The sequence below is a fragment of the Amphibalanus amphitrite genome, unplaced genomic scaffold, assembly GCF_019059575.1.
Source record: "Amphibalanus amphitrite isolate SeventyFive unplaced genomic scaffold, NRLGWU_Aamphi_draft 000022F_arrow, whole genome shotgun sequence".
NCBI classification, from domain to species: Eukaryota; Metazoa; Arthropoda; class Thecostraca; order Balanomorpha; family Balanidae; genus Amphibalanus; species Amphibalanus amphitrite.
In genome coordinates this window covers 1680783-1696871 of record NW_024881518.1, presented here as the reverse complement: position 1 = coordinate 1696871, position 16089 = coordinate 1680783, and the positions used below count along the sequence as shown (strand labels likewise).

Sequence of the window (16089 nt, the reverse complement as noted above, 5' to 3'; positions counted from 1 at the left end):
CACTTCGCACAGCCGATGAAGGGAGCCGTCACCGGCCGGGAAGAATAATCAACCGTCGGTGCCATCTGACCTCAGAGTTGGTGATAAATGGTGTCAAAATTAACCGGACTTACCTGACCCCGGACTTACCTGACCGGCGACGGCTCCCCAACCCCGGCCTGCCTCTCATGCATCATACACGCCTCTCTCTCTCTCTCTCTCTCTCTCTCTCCTCTCTCTCTCTCTCTCTCTCTCTCTCTCTCTCTCTCTCTCTCTCTCTCTCTCTCTCTCTCTCTCTCTCTCTCTCTCTCTCTCTCTCTCTCTCTCTCTCTCTCTCTCTCTCTCTCTCTCTCTCTCTCTCTCTCTCTCTCTCTCTCTCTCTCTCTCTCTCTCTCTCTCTCTCTCTCTCTCTCTCTCTCTCTCTCTCTCTCTCTCTCTCTCTCTCTCTCTCTCTCTCTCTCTCTCTCTCTCTCTCTCTCTCTCTCTCTCTCTCTCTCTCTCTCTCTCTCTCTCTCTCTCTCTCTCTCTCTCTCTCTCTCTCTCTCTCTCTCTCTCTCTCTCTCTCTCTCTCTCTCTCTCTCTCTCTCTCTCTCTCTCTCTCTCTCTCTCTCTCTCTCTCTCTCTCTCTCTCTCTCTCTCTCTCTCTCTCTCTCTCTCTCTCTCTCTCTCTCTCTCTCTCTCTCTCTCTCTCTCTCTCTCTCTCTCTCTCTCTCTCTCTCTCTCTCTCTCTCTCTCTCTCTCTCTCTCTCTCTCTCTCTCTCTCTCTCTCTCTCTCTCTCTCTCTCTCTCTCTCTCTCTCTCTCTCTCTCTCTCTCTCTCTCTCTCTCTCTCTCTCTCTCTCTCTCCGGATTGGCGCGCGCGCGGGCGGACGGCGGCGGTGCGTCTCGCGCGCTGGTCCGTCCGCTCCGTTGAGGCGGTGGTGTTGCTTTCAGACTTTGTCAGGGCGCCGGTGGTCGACCCTGAGGGGTCGTCGGCGGGGCGGGGCGCGCGCGCGGCGGCCGGTGCGGTGACCGGCGCCCTCTGGGCGGCCCCGCCCGGCGCGGCGACCGGCCGGCCCGGGCGCGGCGGCGGCGGCGGCGGCTCGGCGGCGCGCCGCTCGCCGGCGATGGCTCAGCGCGGCGGCTGAGACGAGCGGGCGACTCGGTGAGGAGTCGGAGGACGGAGGTGGCCGGTGGCCTGCGGCGGCCGGCGCTCACACCCAGGGCGTCCATCCCTCGTACAGCAGCGCCAGGTTGGTGGTGCTGGTCGCCTCGCGGATGGTGAAATCCACCTGGAGGAGCCGGGCGGCGGTCAGAGGTGCGCCACACCAGACCAGGACAGAGCAGACTGCATCAGACCAGAGCAGACCACACCAGACCAGAGAACAGCGGTGCATAGCAGTCTACACGTCACCAGACCAGAGCAGAGCAAAGCACAACAGCCCACACCATACAACAGACCAGAACCGAGCCAGACCAGACTAGACCAGAGCATGTCTCACCAGATCCACCAGACCAGACCACAGACCAGGCATATGTCTAGATCGACGGCGGAGCTTACCCAGAATCATATTAATTCAGACAAAGGATATAAATTTTACAATTACTCAAATGTCACTTACAGAGTCCAGTTTGACATAGGTCATAGAGCGTAGAAAGGTCACTACGAGACCAGTCAAAGAGCAGACAACAGTGCAGCAAACTCCAAATAAGACAATTCAGAGATCAGCCAACCAATGACGGATTTACAAAAGCGCTAGATATAACCCAGTTCGGACTGGACTTCATGTTAATTCACAGACGTCAAAGCTCCAAGCAAAAACTGGATAATGTTACAAACATTCAGCAGAAACAGTGGGAGGATGACTAATGAAATGCAATGCAACACATCGCTGGAAAGAATAATCCGCCAGCAATGCCACCGAGATTTTTTTTTTTAACGTCGCAGCCAAGCAGCCCCAGTCGATCATTCATCCAACCATTCATTCAGTGATCCATTCGTTCGTTTATTCACTCATCCATTCGTTCATTCTGTCTCAGATTGCCCGACCCGCGCCGACGGGCAGACAGCGACCGCTCCCCGTCCCCGGGGCGGGGAGGGGGCGCCCAGCGGTACAAAGCAGCCTGAAACTGGCGGCTCGCAGGGCAGGACGGGGAAGGGATAAGGGAAGGGCGGGATGGGTATGATAACGGGGAGGCCAACCTAACCTGTATTCCATTACACGTGGGCGTATAAGCATGCCATTCATACGGGATGATAGCGCTGGTACTTACCCGCGCTCTACCTGGAGAAGGGAAGGGGGGAGGGGAGGTTTGAACACCCCGTCTTGCGGCTTTTCGCAAGTATCTAAAAACGGCGGCGCTCCACGCCAACGTTTCTGGCTCAGCTTTTCAATTGAGGTCAGTTTTATCTGTTCTTCCACCTGTGACCCTTCTGTTGGGGTCCGGTCAGGTCAGGTCAGGTCAGGTCATTCTCGTACCTGTTCTTCCACTGTGGCTGTTCTGTTGGGGTCCGGATCTCTTCCCTCGAGTTTCTGTCGGACTCGACGCCACACGGCCAGGGCGTACTGGTTACAGCCCTGGATACCTGTGGCACGGGTCACATACGGGTCAGCTACGGGTCAAGGCGAACCACACGGGTCAGAGCGCGGGCCACACGGGCCAGACAGGGGCCAGGGCGAGTCAGAGTCAGAGGACGAACCAGCTGGCTACAAGCTCTGAGCCTCATCCATGTGCTGTACGGTACGATTGGACTGTGAATGACGCATTGGCACGAGGCCGAAGTCCAATCAGGAATGTGTATATGATACCTGTACACTGTAAGCGGGTATTCTGAAACACAAATGATAATGATGGCGCTCGAGTTGTGGAGATACCCGAACAACGTTGCTTACCAGCGGCCTGTGAAAGCACATGGACGAGAGAAATCTCACACGATGCGACCATTGACCGGAAAAAATCCTCTTATGTGAATCAGTCGCGGTGTGGACCCACCTCTGCCAGTACGCGGGTCTCGCTGCGTGCTGGGCTTCTCTCTCGGTGTCAGCGGTTTGGTGTCCTCCGCTGGGGCGGACGATAGCTGTCCGGCCAGGGCCACCAGCGTATCATACACAGCGCCTGTAAGAGTGAGTGGGAGACGATGAGCTATCATACTGACAGAGCTTGCAGAGCTTGCAGAGCAGAGCTTGAGTCACACGTTTGACACGAGAGAGGGGAGGATATATAACGCAATATGTATCCATGAAACATGAAACACATCCGGGACGGGACAAATTAGAACATACATGTCGCGCCAGCTGAGTTATTTGCATCGTTTGCGGAACATGGATAGTACGTAATGAGCAATTTTTCGAAAACGTCTATTAAAAATCAGTGTTCGCTCTGACAGCAATAGGGCCTTATGTAATCAAAGTAAATGACAGTTCAGCCTAGGCTATTAGTAGACTGTTATACAGGTCCGAAAGCCAACAGGAAATCAAACAATCTCGAATGGACGACGGAAATGGTAGACTCGTAAATCAGAGGAGTGTAAAGAACAGGAACACCAATCAACTGAATCAGTTTGTCCTGGAAGCGATCTCATCCATTGAGTGCCATTCCTCCCATCAGCAGCACAAAACACGGACCCTGAGGCGACTTGAACTTGGTCGCTGGATTCAGCGGACGCGGCCCGGCCACTTACCCAGCTCTTTACCGGCGGGCTACTTTATTTATTGTGTGGGAGCTATCACCTACTGCTAGTCTGAATTCGCAGCGAACGCCGACCAAATACAAGCCCTGCGACACCCACCATCGACACCGGACGAAAAGAAAACATGGGCCCTGGTGGAGGCCAGTGGCGGTAAAATGTCAACCAAGATCGGGAAAATCCCCAACGAAGACCGGTAAACACCAGCCAAGACAGGTATCACAACGACGGGTATTGCAGAATCTCGCCCGCCCGACACGTAAAACCCGGCTGCACGGTCAGTAAAATTAAAATTCCAGTATGAACTTCTTACATTGCCAATTGTCATCAAAGCAGCGAATAAACTACGGTGAAAGATGACAGCTACGAGACACAGAAGTTCAACAATATCTCCCATATTAAAACAAGTCCAACAAACTACACAGCCATCATACAGGAGAGACTATGTAGTCTCGGCTATGCTAAGAACAGGCAACAACTCTTCAGATAGTGCAGTGGCAGCCGAACACACTCTGTGGAAGATTGACATAGTCCTGACGACAGGAATAACAACGAAGAGCCGTCCGTTGATACATGATCTGTTGATAGATAGTCTGAAATACATAATCCTCCTGGAACTCAGCTCCCAGCAGTTCGGGACACGGCAGGCCAGGTCAGGTCAGACATTATTTCCACGGCTGTGTCATTAATTACCGCTGCCTGGCGCAAGCAGAGCGGGAACCCGCCCTCGCCAGCTGCGCAGCCCAGCGAGGCACGGGGCTGTCACCGTCACTGCTTTGAATACACGTCATTTAAATGGAAATGCCGTGTCGCCGGCGCTGCACCGTCCCGGCAGTACACAGAGTGACAGTGACGGCACCGAGAAGGAGAGCGGACTACACTGAGCTACCCAGCGGCGACATTGGCGAGGTGCTGTTCCCAGGTCAGTGACGCGCTGAGCAGACTGCAGCGCACGGGAAGACAAGTGCGCAGGAAGCTCCTAATCAGAGCTACAGCCATGTCCTGTCCGGCAGGGCGACTCCGTCTCAAAGTGGCGAGAGAGTTGCAACATCACTCTGAGCTGTGCGAAGTGACTCGACGTTCTGTGTTCTCCTGAGGGAGCTACGACGGACAGGGACCGCGGCCGCCGGCAGGCAGAGTTGTGTCGGTGAAAGCGGCACGACTATTCAGCCGTGCGGACGCAACCGTTCGACTCTAAATTCCTCTTCCACCGGGGACATTCAATGCATATTAATGAGATCTAATCAACGACTACCGGAACCCACTAAACAGACAAAAACACTCGAAAGCTTCAGGAAAATCGGACAGAAATCACATGCATACAAAGCGTGACGAGTTTTCATCGTCATTTAACACCAAAGCTCCCGAATTATATTGCGAAAGAAGAGGTCGTCCTCTCTCTCTCTCTCTCTCTCTCTCTCTCTCTCTCTCTCTCTCTCTCTCTCTCTCTCTCTCTCTCTCTCTCTCTCTCTCTCTCTCTCTCCCTCCCCCTCCCCCCCTCTCTCTCTCTCTCTCTCTCTCTCTCTCTCTCTCTCTCTCTCTCTCTCTCTTTCCTCTCCTCTCACCAATCTCCCACATATTCATTGCAGTGTAGCCTCCAGCCCGATCAGGTACTCGGTCACGTGGTCCCTGCCCCTCCCCTCACCAGTGCTCTGCAGTATAGCCTGCAGCCCGGTCAGGTACCCTGTCACGTGGTCCTTGCCTCCCCTCACCAGTGTTCTGCAGTATAGCCCCCAGCCCGGTCAGGTACTCGGTCACGTGGTCCCTGCCCCTCCCCTCACCAGTGCTCTGCAGTATAGCCTCCAGCCCGGTCAGGTACTCGGTCACGTGGTCCCTGCCTCCCCTCACCAGTGTTCTGCAGTATAGCCTCCAACCCGGCCAGGTACTCGGTCACGTGGTCCCTGCCCCTCCCCTCACCAGTGCTCTGCAATATAGCCTCCAGCCCGGTCAGGTACTCGGTCACGTGGTCCCTGCCCCTCCCCTCACCAGTGCTCTGCAGTATAGCCTCCAGCCCGGTCAGGTACTCGGTCACGTGGTCTCGGCTGACCGGCTCGTTGAGGACGCTGCGTATCAGCGTAGTCAGAGGCTCGGAGAAGCCGCGGTGCTGCGTCATGTACGTCTCCACTGCAGGTAGTTCATCGCCGGAGCCCTGCAGAGAGGTAATTAATAAATTATTCGTTGAGAGTTAAAGGAAACAGAGCCGCACGGGTTAATACGGGTTAATCACGGATTCATCGAGGAACACGGGACGTACGTACTAGGTTAAGTAGTCACCGATTTAAAGTCATATCAGTTAAAAACAATCGGGCATTGTCATATTTTTCAAGAGTCATCATTTCCTAGCGTTGATGGAGGTTCTGCTGATTTTAATAACACAAGAGTTGGTTAGCATAGGCGGCGGAACGGGGAGGGCACCGGAGCACCGTGCCCCCCTTTGATTTTAGAATTTTAACACCAGTAAAACGCCTTTTGGGCGAAGAACGAGCGAGCGAGATAGTGAGCCCTGCACGTGCGGAAGGGCGAGAGGGTACTTCCAACGGGCTTGCGCAAAGCACCCTTCTAACTGGTCGCTAGCGGTGTACCAAATTTGAACGCAATCGGCCCAGCCGTTCCTGAGATCTGGAAGCGGCACTCTGCACGTGCACACGTGCAAACGGGGTCCAAACTGACTTTTGCACGGCACCCTACTAACTGGTCCCCAACCGTGTACCAAATTTGAGCGCAATCGGCCCAGTCGTTCTCGATATCTGGAAGCGCCCCCTGCACGTGCGCACGTGCAGTAGCACCTTAACCGCAGCACATGGGAATGCATTGCCTGGTGGGTGCCTACCTGTATGCCAAGTTTCAGCGAAATCGCCCCAGTATTTACCGAGTTATTAAAATGGGAACAAATTTGACACCTCTTATTGTTGTATTTTGCACGTGCACTGGGGGTGACCCACATGCATCGAGAGTATCCTATTTTTGGTAGAAGGGATGCAGCTACGCTATAAAAATTACCGGAAGACAATCGCCCAAGCGGCTGCTGAGATATGGGCCTCTCAAAATCACTACTTTTGCAAACAGCTTGAACACCCCTGACTTTTCACGTGGCACGTGCCACGACGGTCACTGAGATGTATCAAAAGTAGTCAATTACGGGGTAGAAGGGATGGCGCTACCCAGCAAAAAAGACCGCAGGCCAATCGGTCCAGCGGTTGCTGAGATATAAGCCTCTCAAAAGCGTTACAGGCCGGGCCGGGCCGGGCCGGGCCGCTCATACTGAGATTTTTCCGTTATATTGAAAAGACTCGCTTCGCTCGCTCTCTCGTAATTAGCCCTATGGGTGTTGCATGGAAAGAATGGGACCAAAAGTCGGCGGTGCCACCCCCCCCCCTAATCGAAGGTGTTCCGCCGCTATTGTTGCCTAGCAACACTATAAACAAGGTTTCTTCCGAATGATACCTACGATGGTTAACCCGCGCCCTGCTGGGGGGGGGGGGTGTTTGAACCCTTGTGGTTTTTCGCGAATATCTCAAAAACGGCGGCGCGGAGCGCCGCCGTTTTTGGTACACCTTATCATACATCAATTCTACACGTGTTGTGAAAATTTCAGACCAAGGTCATTCAAGGTCAGGTCACCAGGTCACTTGAAGTGACCTCACCTCATAAAAAGTTTCAATGTCTGTCATAGCTACACCGAGTGACCGATCGCTTTGAAACTTTCAGCGATTGCTAAGAGCAATAGCACGTACAAAATGTATATCTCAGAATTTTGATATCGATGACCTAAGGTCAGGTCAATTTTGCGACCTCCCCATTATAAGTCAATGGGAGAAAATTGAAATGCGCCTCTTTTGGACGAAATACGTTGTAAACACTCCCAAACACTGAATTACAAGTGGTTTAGACACACTGAACATGAAAATGGTGTCCGTGACCCCTGTTTATGCCCTGAGGTCATCTTAGGTCACGAATGGTATCGAACAGTTTTTCGCAAATAACTTTTGATAGAGGCATGCTAGAGCGATGAAAACGCATTAGATGTGTTCAGCTCGACGATACGGATCGACTGATATGCAACATGACCCTTTCAGGTCAGGTCATGACCTTGACCTGAGGTCAAATTTTCAAGTTGACCTTTCAAGGTCAAGTTATAGTTCATTCGATGCGTCTTGACGAGAGGAACACGATGCCGGTAAAAGTAAGCTCGTGCAAGGCTTGGATCAAAAGTTATTGCAGAAAAACTGTTTCCGAAAAAATCGGCTATTTTTGCAGTTTTTGCCCCCTGCAGGCAAAATCGTTGACGTTAGGTCAAATCTGAGAGAATTACTCAGAAAGGGCGTTAATAGGGCTATCGAATGCGCTTTTCCGCGGCGCTGTAGCTCTATTGGTTCCCGAGTTATGCGTTGGTATCTTGGAAATTGTCGACATTCGACCTGGAAATCGGCGAAATTTTGCCTTCAATGACCTCTGGTGACCTGACCTTTGACCTGACCAAAAAATTGACCGAAGTGATTTCGTCATTATTTTTGGCGCTCTTTCGAACGCCGCCTTCCGCGTATCGCTACGTGGCCCAGGAGCCGAGTTAGAAGGGGGGGTGTTCAGACACCCCCCTCCCAGCAGGGCGTGGAAATCCAGGACCCCCAGCCGGGCGCGGGTTAATATCAATTCATCGCACCCAGTACTGAAACAGAGCCAACGTTGGTGTAAATCAAAATGGCCTCATCTGACACAATTCACATGACTCTACTCCATACGAAGCACGTCTCACTGCCCCCTCCTCCTACCCAGCCGTCACACCCGCCGCGTTCAACTGACCTTGGCTATGGCCTTAAGTAACAGGCGGACATCTGAGATCAGTTTGTGGTGGGCGGTTAGCAGGTCTCTGACCCGCCCCACCTGTCCGCGTATCTCGTCCCAGCAGACAAACATCTCAGATTGACGCTCAGACACCTCCTCCGTGTTGGTCTGCTGCAGCTCTGGGGGTTTGGTCGGGTCAGGTCGGGTCAGGTTAGGCCGGTTTAGATACATCCATGCTGATCTGCTGTAGATCTGTGAAAGGTCAGGCCAGGTCAGGTCGGGTCAGGTCAGGTCAGGTCAGTTCAGATGCCTCATCCGTGCTAGTCTGCTGTGGCTCTGGGGGTCAGGTAAGGTCGGATCACGTCAAGTCAGGTTAGGTCAGATGACTCCTCCGATTTGGTCAGTGACTCCTCCAGGGGTCAGGCAGGGTCACGTCAGACCATATCACTCCCTAGCTCTGCTGTGCTGTCCTGCAGAAGCTCCTAAAGACCATGTCAGTTAAGGTCAGATGACGTTTGATGTCCCATTCCTCAGTGTTTGTGTCAAGTAGCTCCGAGCATTAACCCACGTGTTCCTCTAAATTTGGTCCAGGCGCTCTGCTTTATTGGCCGTGAAATGGCGCCGCTTACAGAGGCTTATAAAGACGAGTCGTGCAGCGAACAACAGTGTCAGGCTTAGGACAAATGGCGCGTCAGAAAATCCAGACAGCTCGGCCGCATTTATGTACAGGACATGGGGGGGGGGGGGGGGCAGTGCGGACGAGCAGAAATCGCAGTCACTGCTGATCCTAGCGTGCAGTCACAAGAATTACATAGAAAATATCTAAAAGCACTCACAATAATTGATAAATTGCATTTGCACAATCAACATTAGCGAAACTGCGCGCAATTACAACATTAAACGTCCTGACTGAAGCTTTAAGCATAAATTTACAACGACAAATGCAGGAAGTACAAAACCACTCTAATTACAGTAATAACTTAAGTCACAATATAAATGCTGAGTGAGTTTTCAATAACGAACATTTTTTTTTCAGTGGTCTCAATTTACGCAATTTGCCTCACAAGTAAAAGTGTAGTTACCTTCTACATTTCCGCACTGGATGATGATGATGATGATTGGGGTTTTTGGGCGCCCGGACTACAGTGGTCATCGGCGCCCAACATTTCGGCCCCTCAGTGTTTGCCCCTCAGCCCCCTCAGTCAGTTCTTGCGCTCTCGTCATTCCAGGGCTGATTCACTCCACGCTACCCTCCCCGCGCCTGCCGACTTACCCTGCAGAGCCGATGCCGCCTGGGCGATCCAGCCTGCCGTCATCCTGTCCGGGGGCGGCACGGAGGCACACAGCGCCGCCTCTGAGGGGGTCACCGACTGACCGGCGTCCGAGGAGAGACGGGCCGCCTCCTGCACCTCGCCCAGTAGCTGTGTGTGTGGGGGGGGGGGAGAGGTCAGGTCAGGTCAGGTCAATAACTGAGGAGAGCCGGGCCGCCTCCTGTACCTCGCCCAGCAGCTGAGGAGAGTTCAGATCATGTCAGGTCAACGTTTGAAAAGCGTAATCCTCCTGCATCTCGCCACACAGTTGGGGACGCGGCAGGTCAGGGCAGGTCAGGTTGGGTCGACGTTCAAGAGGCGCCTCTCCTAGCAGCTGGGGACTCGGCAGGTCAGGTCGGCGGACACGGGTCAGATCACCAGCCACGCTCCGTCAGAGGACGGCTTTCACGTCATACGCCTAGCCAGTAAGTATGATCCACCCCTTCTTCGGGTGACCCCCCCCCCCCCCCCCTGTCTAGGGCATTCGCGATTCCGTACCACCTTAATTACAGTCCATTACCTCAGCTAATTACGCGCCCCATAACACGTATTCACGGCCCCATATCTCCATACTCACAGTCCCACACCATGACAAGCATCACCCCTTCCATACCTGTATGAACCTGGAGTCCTCGGCGGCCGGATCGGCTCCGCGTCCTCTCAGTCTCTCCGAGTGCAGCACGCTCCTGCCGAGCTCGGCCACGGCGGCCAGCAGCTGACGGAGGTCGGCCACGCGCGCCTGGCACCGCTGAACGCTGCTCGTGTGTGACTCCAGCAGCTACGGGAGAGGCGGGGGGGGGGGGGGGGGAGACACACAGAGGGCGGCCGGCGGAGGGGTCAGTGGGCTTTAGAAAGGGAATGATGGAATCTCCGCCAGACTCCGCCGACACTTTTACCGTTCGATTGCGGTAATATCGGAAAGCAGTTGGACAGTTGCCTAAGTAAATATATGTGTTGACATGTTAGAGATCAACGTCAAATACCTGATGTTTAAGTGTATAAAAGCGGCAACTATGCATCATGAAACTACATTTGTTACAAAATTTTCGAGATAAGCAGGAGCATTATTACGGAGCATCCTCCCCATTGCAGTTGATACACCCAACTATGAACATTGAGTCAAAACATCTAAGCCTGACCCCCGGTGTCACGCCCATAGCCACCAGCCACTGAACTGAACCCAACCCACCCTTAGTCCTCAGTCTACCGTTACCCTCCACAAGTCCACAGATCCCAACACGAGGTGACCTACCTGTGTGACCTCGGCATTGGCTCCGGCCGCCCAGCGCAGCCGCTGCTCCACGCTCTGCGCCAGCTGACTGAACTCGTCACAGAGGTCCCAGAGCGGCGGGCATCTGTCCAAAGGGGGGGGGGTCACTGGGTCAGGACATCTGACGGGGGGTCACAGGGGGTCACATATAGGGGGACATGTGTCGAGAAGGGGAAGGAGCCGGAGAGGTTACAAATAAAGGGACATCTGTCCAGGGGAGAAGGGGTTTTTGTTGTTTTTGTTTTGTTGGGTCAGGCCCTTTCGGTCTGACAAGACCATTGCAGAGCCGGAAGGATGATAGGAATTAGGGGGAGACATTGGTCTGGGCAGCACCCTAGAGAGTCGCCGGGGCTGAGCCCGTCCGAATGGACAGGCCGACCAGCCCCCCAAGCACTCTCTGCACCCGGCTACGGGGTGCGCTCCCTCGGGAGCAGCGATGCCGCTCCAAGGGAGCAGCCCGCATGAGATAAAGGTGCCTGTCCAGCCCGGAGTGGGGTTGCGGCGTGGAGAAGAAGGATTTCTGTATCCTGAGGATAGAAGCACGGAACGGTGGGGCGGGTGGGTGGGGGGGGGGGGGGAGATTAAGGGGTATAAGGGGTCACGTAGGGGCGGAAATCTGTCGAGGGCGAGCAGGGAGAAGGCATGGCGGATCACTGAGAGATTAACCCGGCAGGCGGTGGGCCTCCCGGCCACCTTCCGCGCGGTGGGGGGGGGGGGCATTTTTTTGCCCCCCCCCCGTATCTCCGTAACTACTGGACGGATCCTGAAAATTCAAACCGCGTTCGATAGCCCTGTCAAATTTGTCGAAGGAAACCAAATTTCTTTGACCTCGGGGTCACCGATGACGTCACAGGTCAGGTCAAAGATAAAATGTTTCACCGTTCACAGGGCTTCTAGGGAAAGCTCTATAATACCGAGTAAAACGCATTTTGTCGAAAATCAGCGATAGGGCGTCAGTTTTCTAGTACATATGTTGCTATTACAGATCACTGGTCATACCAGGTCAGGTCACAGGTCAGGTCACCGAAGGTCACCAAGGGTCACCACATGAACCCAACTTTACTAAGGTTGTGCGATGCATGTTTTATGGCCAGTTTTTCATTTCCAACTCAATGGTGTTGGTTATAAGCAGGGCTGCGGAGTCGGAGTCGGAGTCAGAGTCGGAGTCGGTCGGAATCGACAGTTGTGACAGGAGTCGGAGTAGGAGTCGATATTGGAAACCCCAGCCGGAGTCGGAGTCGGAGTCACCGAAAATCTGTCGACTCCGCAGCCCTGCGAGGTGTGCGGAGTCCGAGTCGGGAGTTGGAGTCGATCGGAGTCGACATTTCTGCCCGGAGTGGGAGTCGGAGTCGGAGTTGATTTTTGAAAGCCGGAGTCGGAGTCGGAGTCGGAGTCGCCGTAAATCCATCGACTCCGCAGCCCTGGTTATAAGACCATCAGGTACGGTTTAGGTCACTTTGTGGTGGAGGTCAGGTCAAGGTCAGGTCAAAAAAGGTCAAATTTCAAAGCTGATGTTTTTGCATAAAATGGGTATTGATTCGATGCAGCTCGTCACGGGGAGTCTAATGGTGGTCTTTGTTTTGCGCTACGAGGTCTAGAATTGCTAAAAATTGAGTTTGAAAATTTGACGTCATCAATTTTGACCAGTTTTTTTTTTCGCTATAACTTGGCCAAAAAAAGAGGTATCGATCTCAAATTTGGTATGTAGATAGAACGTAGTACGGACCATCACATATATTCCGTTTTTTCGAAATTCATTTTTTTATTTTTCAGCTATTATATTCAAAAAATCTATTTTTTTATTTTTGGGGGTCAAAATCCAAAAATTTCACAAATCCGAGATAGCAGTTTTGTAGCCCTCCTAATTCTATACCTCTTATATTTGAAACATTTTTCTGTATCTCTAAAGCTGTAGGCCTGACAGCTCTTCCCGCGAAACCTTTTTTTGGGGTCGAAAATTACAAAAATGGCGTCACTCTGACGCCATTAGCGGCCAACCTATCATAGCCTTTGGAGAAATTTTTGGTCACAATGTGCAATAGCTATTCACGGGAGGGTACTGAAAGTTTGGTGACGATCGGCGCAGCGGTTCTCGAGATATATCGAAAAAACTAAAGGGGGGCATAAAAATGCGCCCCCCCCCCCACCGCCTGGAAGGTTAACCCGCGCGGGGCTGGGGGGGGTAAATTTTACCCCCCCTCGCGAATTTTTGCAATATCTCGAAAACGGCGGCGCGCAGCGCCGCAAAACTTTCAGTACCTTTTCTTACATCAATTTGACACGTTCCCTGAAAATTTGAGCGAAATCCGTCGGATTTTTTTTTGAGAAATTGACGTTTTAGTGACGTATGTTCGCCATTTTCGCCTCAAAAACGGCAAAAGTTCAAACGCCGCTAACATCTTCATTTTTAAAGGAATCAAGACGTAACAAAAAGGTTATACGTAATTCTACTTTGTCTATCAAATGGCTATCTCAGTTTTTTGAAAATTTTGGATTTCGGCCCAAATTTTTTAAAAAACTAATTTTTTTGGGAAAATGATTATAAAATCCAAAATTTTGAGTGTATCGAAAAAACCGGAATTTATGTCAGAGAATTGGTCTATGTGCACCTACATAGCACTTTTTAGAAGAATCGGTTCAAAAATGTGGGAGTTATTCAAGATTTTATGACGTCACGACACAAAAAAAAATTGAAAAAAAAGATTTTTTTGGAAGTTCTAGACCTCGTTCGGAAAGAAAAATAGCACCATTCGATTCGCCGTGAAAAACTGCATCAGATAGACACCTTTTTAGGCCTTAACAACCAACTTCAAAATTTGACCTCACTTGACCCGACCTTGACCTGACCTCGACCTGAAATTCATCCAGAGGTGGTCCATATCACTTATTGAGTTTGCCTATTGAATTCTATGAGTAAAATGACCCATAAAACATGTGTCGCACATGCCCTTTTCTATATTTTGTTTTTTGGTGACCTGACCTGACCTGACCTTGACCTTGACCTCTGAATGATATTGTATGCAACGAATATTGTCTTGGTAGCCTAAGAACACGTTTTGGGCAATCAGTCTCAGTCGATGACTCCATTCTTCGGCAACTACGGTGCAAGGCCGATACTGTAGAAACTTGCAATTTGTACCCTTGACCTGACCTTGACCTTGACCTCAAACTTTAAATTAAGTACATGTTTTTAGTTGTTCGTGATGAGATCTTTCGATTGGCGTTTGATTTTTCCAAATCGGACCATTAGTTCGGGAGATAACAGGGGGGGGGGGTAAATTTACCCCCCCCCAGCCCCGCGCGTTCGGCTGGAGACCCCAGCCCCGCGCGGGTTAAGTCACATGACGTGTCATGATGCACTATAAAATACGTTTCCCAAATGTTACGCTACAGACCAGTAGCCATCCCATAAAGCAACAATGACCAGTTTTCTAAGCCACGCCTCAGTTCCATCTTAACGATGCGGATTAGAGTTGCAAAGTTTCCCTACCGCACTACCGGCATGCCGGTAAATTTTCACTACCGCAGGCTTTTTCGTGGTATCTGGCATGTCTTGCCGGTAGCATGCCGGTATTTTTGATTTTGCACAAAAATAGAAAATATCAGCATATGGTTTAAACTTTGGGCACTAAGAGGCTGTCAAATTATAATTATAGCAATATTAGCCACTGCAAAATACATTTTGTGGTAGAAGTTACATTGCTCAGGGTAGGGATAACACATGGACCTCAGCGATTCACAGGTTTCGTTATAATTAGGATTGTCAAGAATCTACTGTGGTCAATAAATGGAAGAATATTTATTCATGCTGCAAAAGCTCGATCAATCAGTAAGTCTAATGGTATGTAATAGGTAAAATACAACAAAATAAATAAATGTTCATGACAACGTTCCCTAGAGGAAAAGGCAGAATCAAAACACCACAAAACACATTGTTTGGAAACTGGCCTTGAGTCCTGAGATGTGTTCTGAGATACTCTACAAAGTATTTGACACTGAAAATCCAGCTGAAAAGGCAGGTATTAGGTAGCCCTGAGCCTGACTTTGGTCCCAAAAATGAAATGAAAATCAAATAAACTGGCATTTTGTCTCATCTTTACAAGAAAACACAATATGCATAAGCATACAAAATAAACAAAGTGGCGCAGAATAACAGGGGAACCAACTCCAAGGATTGACTTTTTAGATCTTCTCTCCCCTGATGGAAGGATGTAAGATGATGACGTAATATTTATTCGTATGCCTTTTTGGTTTAATTCCTGAAAGGGAATGCATTTTCTTGTAGTGAACTAAACTCACAATGTTGATTACATTAGAATTCAATATCGTTTTGGATCATTCACATCTACAAATCATTTATGAGGCAGTCTGCTACAGTTCAGAAACTTTTTTTTGCAGCAATTTAATCAGCTGGTTAAAAGTCTCTGTTATTATGGCGCATCTGTTTCGAAATCTTTGATAGTTGATAACCTTGTCTTTGGAGAGGAAGATGCTTTGAGAAAGCGGGTAATATATCGTTTTTATGCATATTATTTGGTGACTGTTCTCAGGACAAGTGAGTTTTTCACATTTTCAAATAATTCGTATCTTATTCATGAGCCAGCAAGCCATGGCGAAAAGGAAAAAAGGTGTTGATCTCGCTTCCTCAGGCACATGGCCGAATCTGTGGTACTTTTTATGTTGTGGCCATCTAGATTTCAAAATTTGATTTTGGTTGGTAGGTTCCTGCAACATTTTAGGAGAATGTGGAATAGTAGAACACCTCTGAAATGTTAATGTGATTACTGCTAACTTGAACTGTCCAGTCTTCAGAAACAATTCAGTAATTTAAGTTCTTTTTGTCATTGCTTTTTTGATGCTTTTTTCTTACTGCTTTTTGTAGGCAATACCTCTTTGATTACACGTGATATTTTAACAGTTATAGACTGGAACTGAGTTTCAAAATTGTGGGTATTTGTGGGGCCAACTGAGCCAAAATCATCCTGTTCGTAGTTAGGTTGGACATTGGGTGGCTGCTGGGTGGGAACTGGGATGGGTACTAAAATTGCCAAAGTGTGGCATCTCTTGTAGGGGTAAGCTAGA

The 16089-nt window shown here is 50.6% G+C and overlaps 1 protein-coding gene across 1 annotated transcript in view; it reads right to left on the bottom strand.

Moving 5' to 3' along the window:
- Positions 1 to 1032: 1032 nt before the first annotated feature.
- The window catches only part of LOC122391412 (serine/threonine-protein kinase SMG1-like), a 76279-nt gene continuing 61222 nt past the window's right edge, over positions 1033 to 16089 (bottom strand). The window contains exons 53-60 of the mRNA XM_043385290.1: positions 10990 to 11092; positions 10351 to 10515; positions 9701 to 9848; positions 8446 to 8606; positions 5632 to 5794; positions 2952 to 3074; positions 2438 to 2544; positions 1033 to 1249 (exon numbers count right to left, since the gene is read on the bottom strand). Coding sequence (XP_043241225.1) covers positions 1172 to 1249; positions 2438 to 2544; positions 2952 to 3074; positions 5632 to 5794; positions 8446 to 8606; positions 9701 to 9848; positions 10351 to 10515; positions 10990 to 11092 — 1048 coding nt within the window. The 3' untranslated portion in view covers positions 1033 to 1171. The remainder of the gene's footprint in view (positions 1250 to 2437; positions 2545 to 2951; positions 3075 to 5631; positions 5795 to 8445; positions 8607 to 9700; positions 9849 to 10350; positions 10516 to 10989; positions 11093 to 16089) is intronic.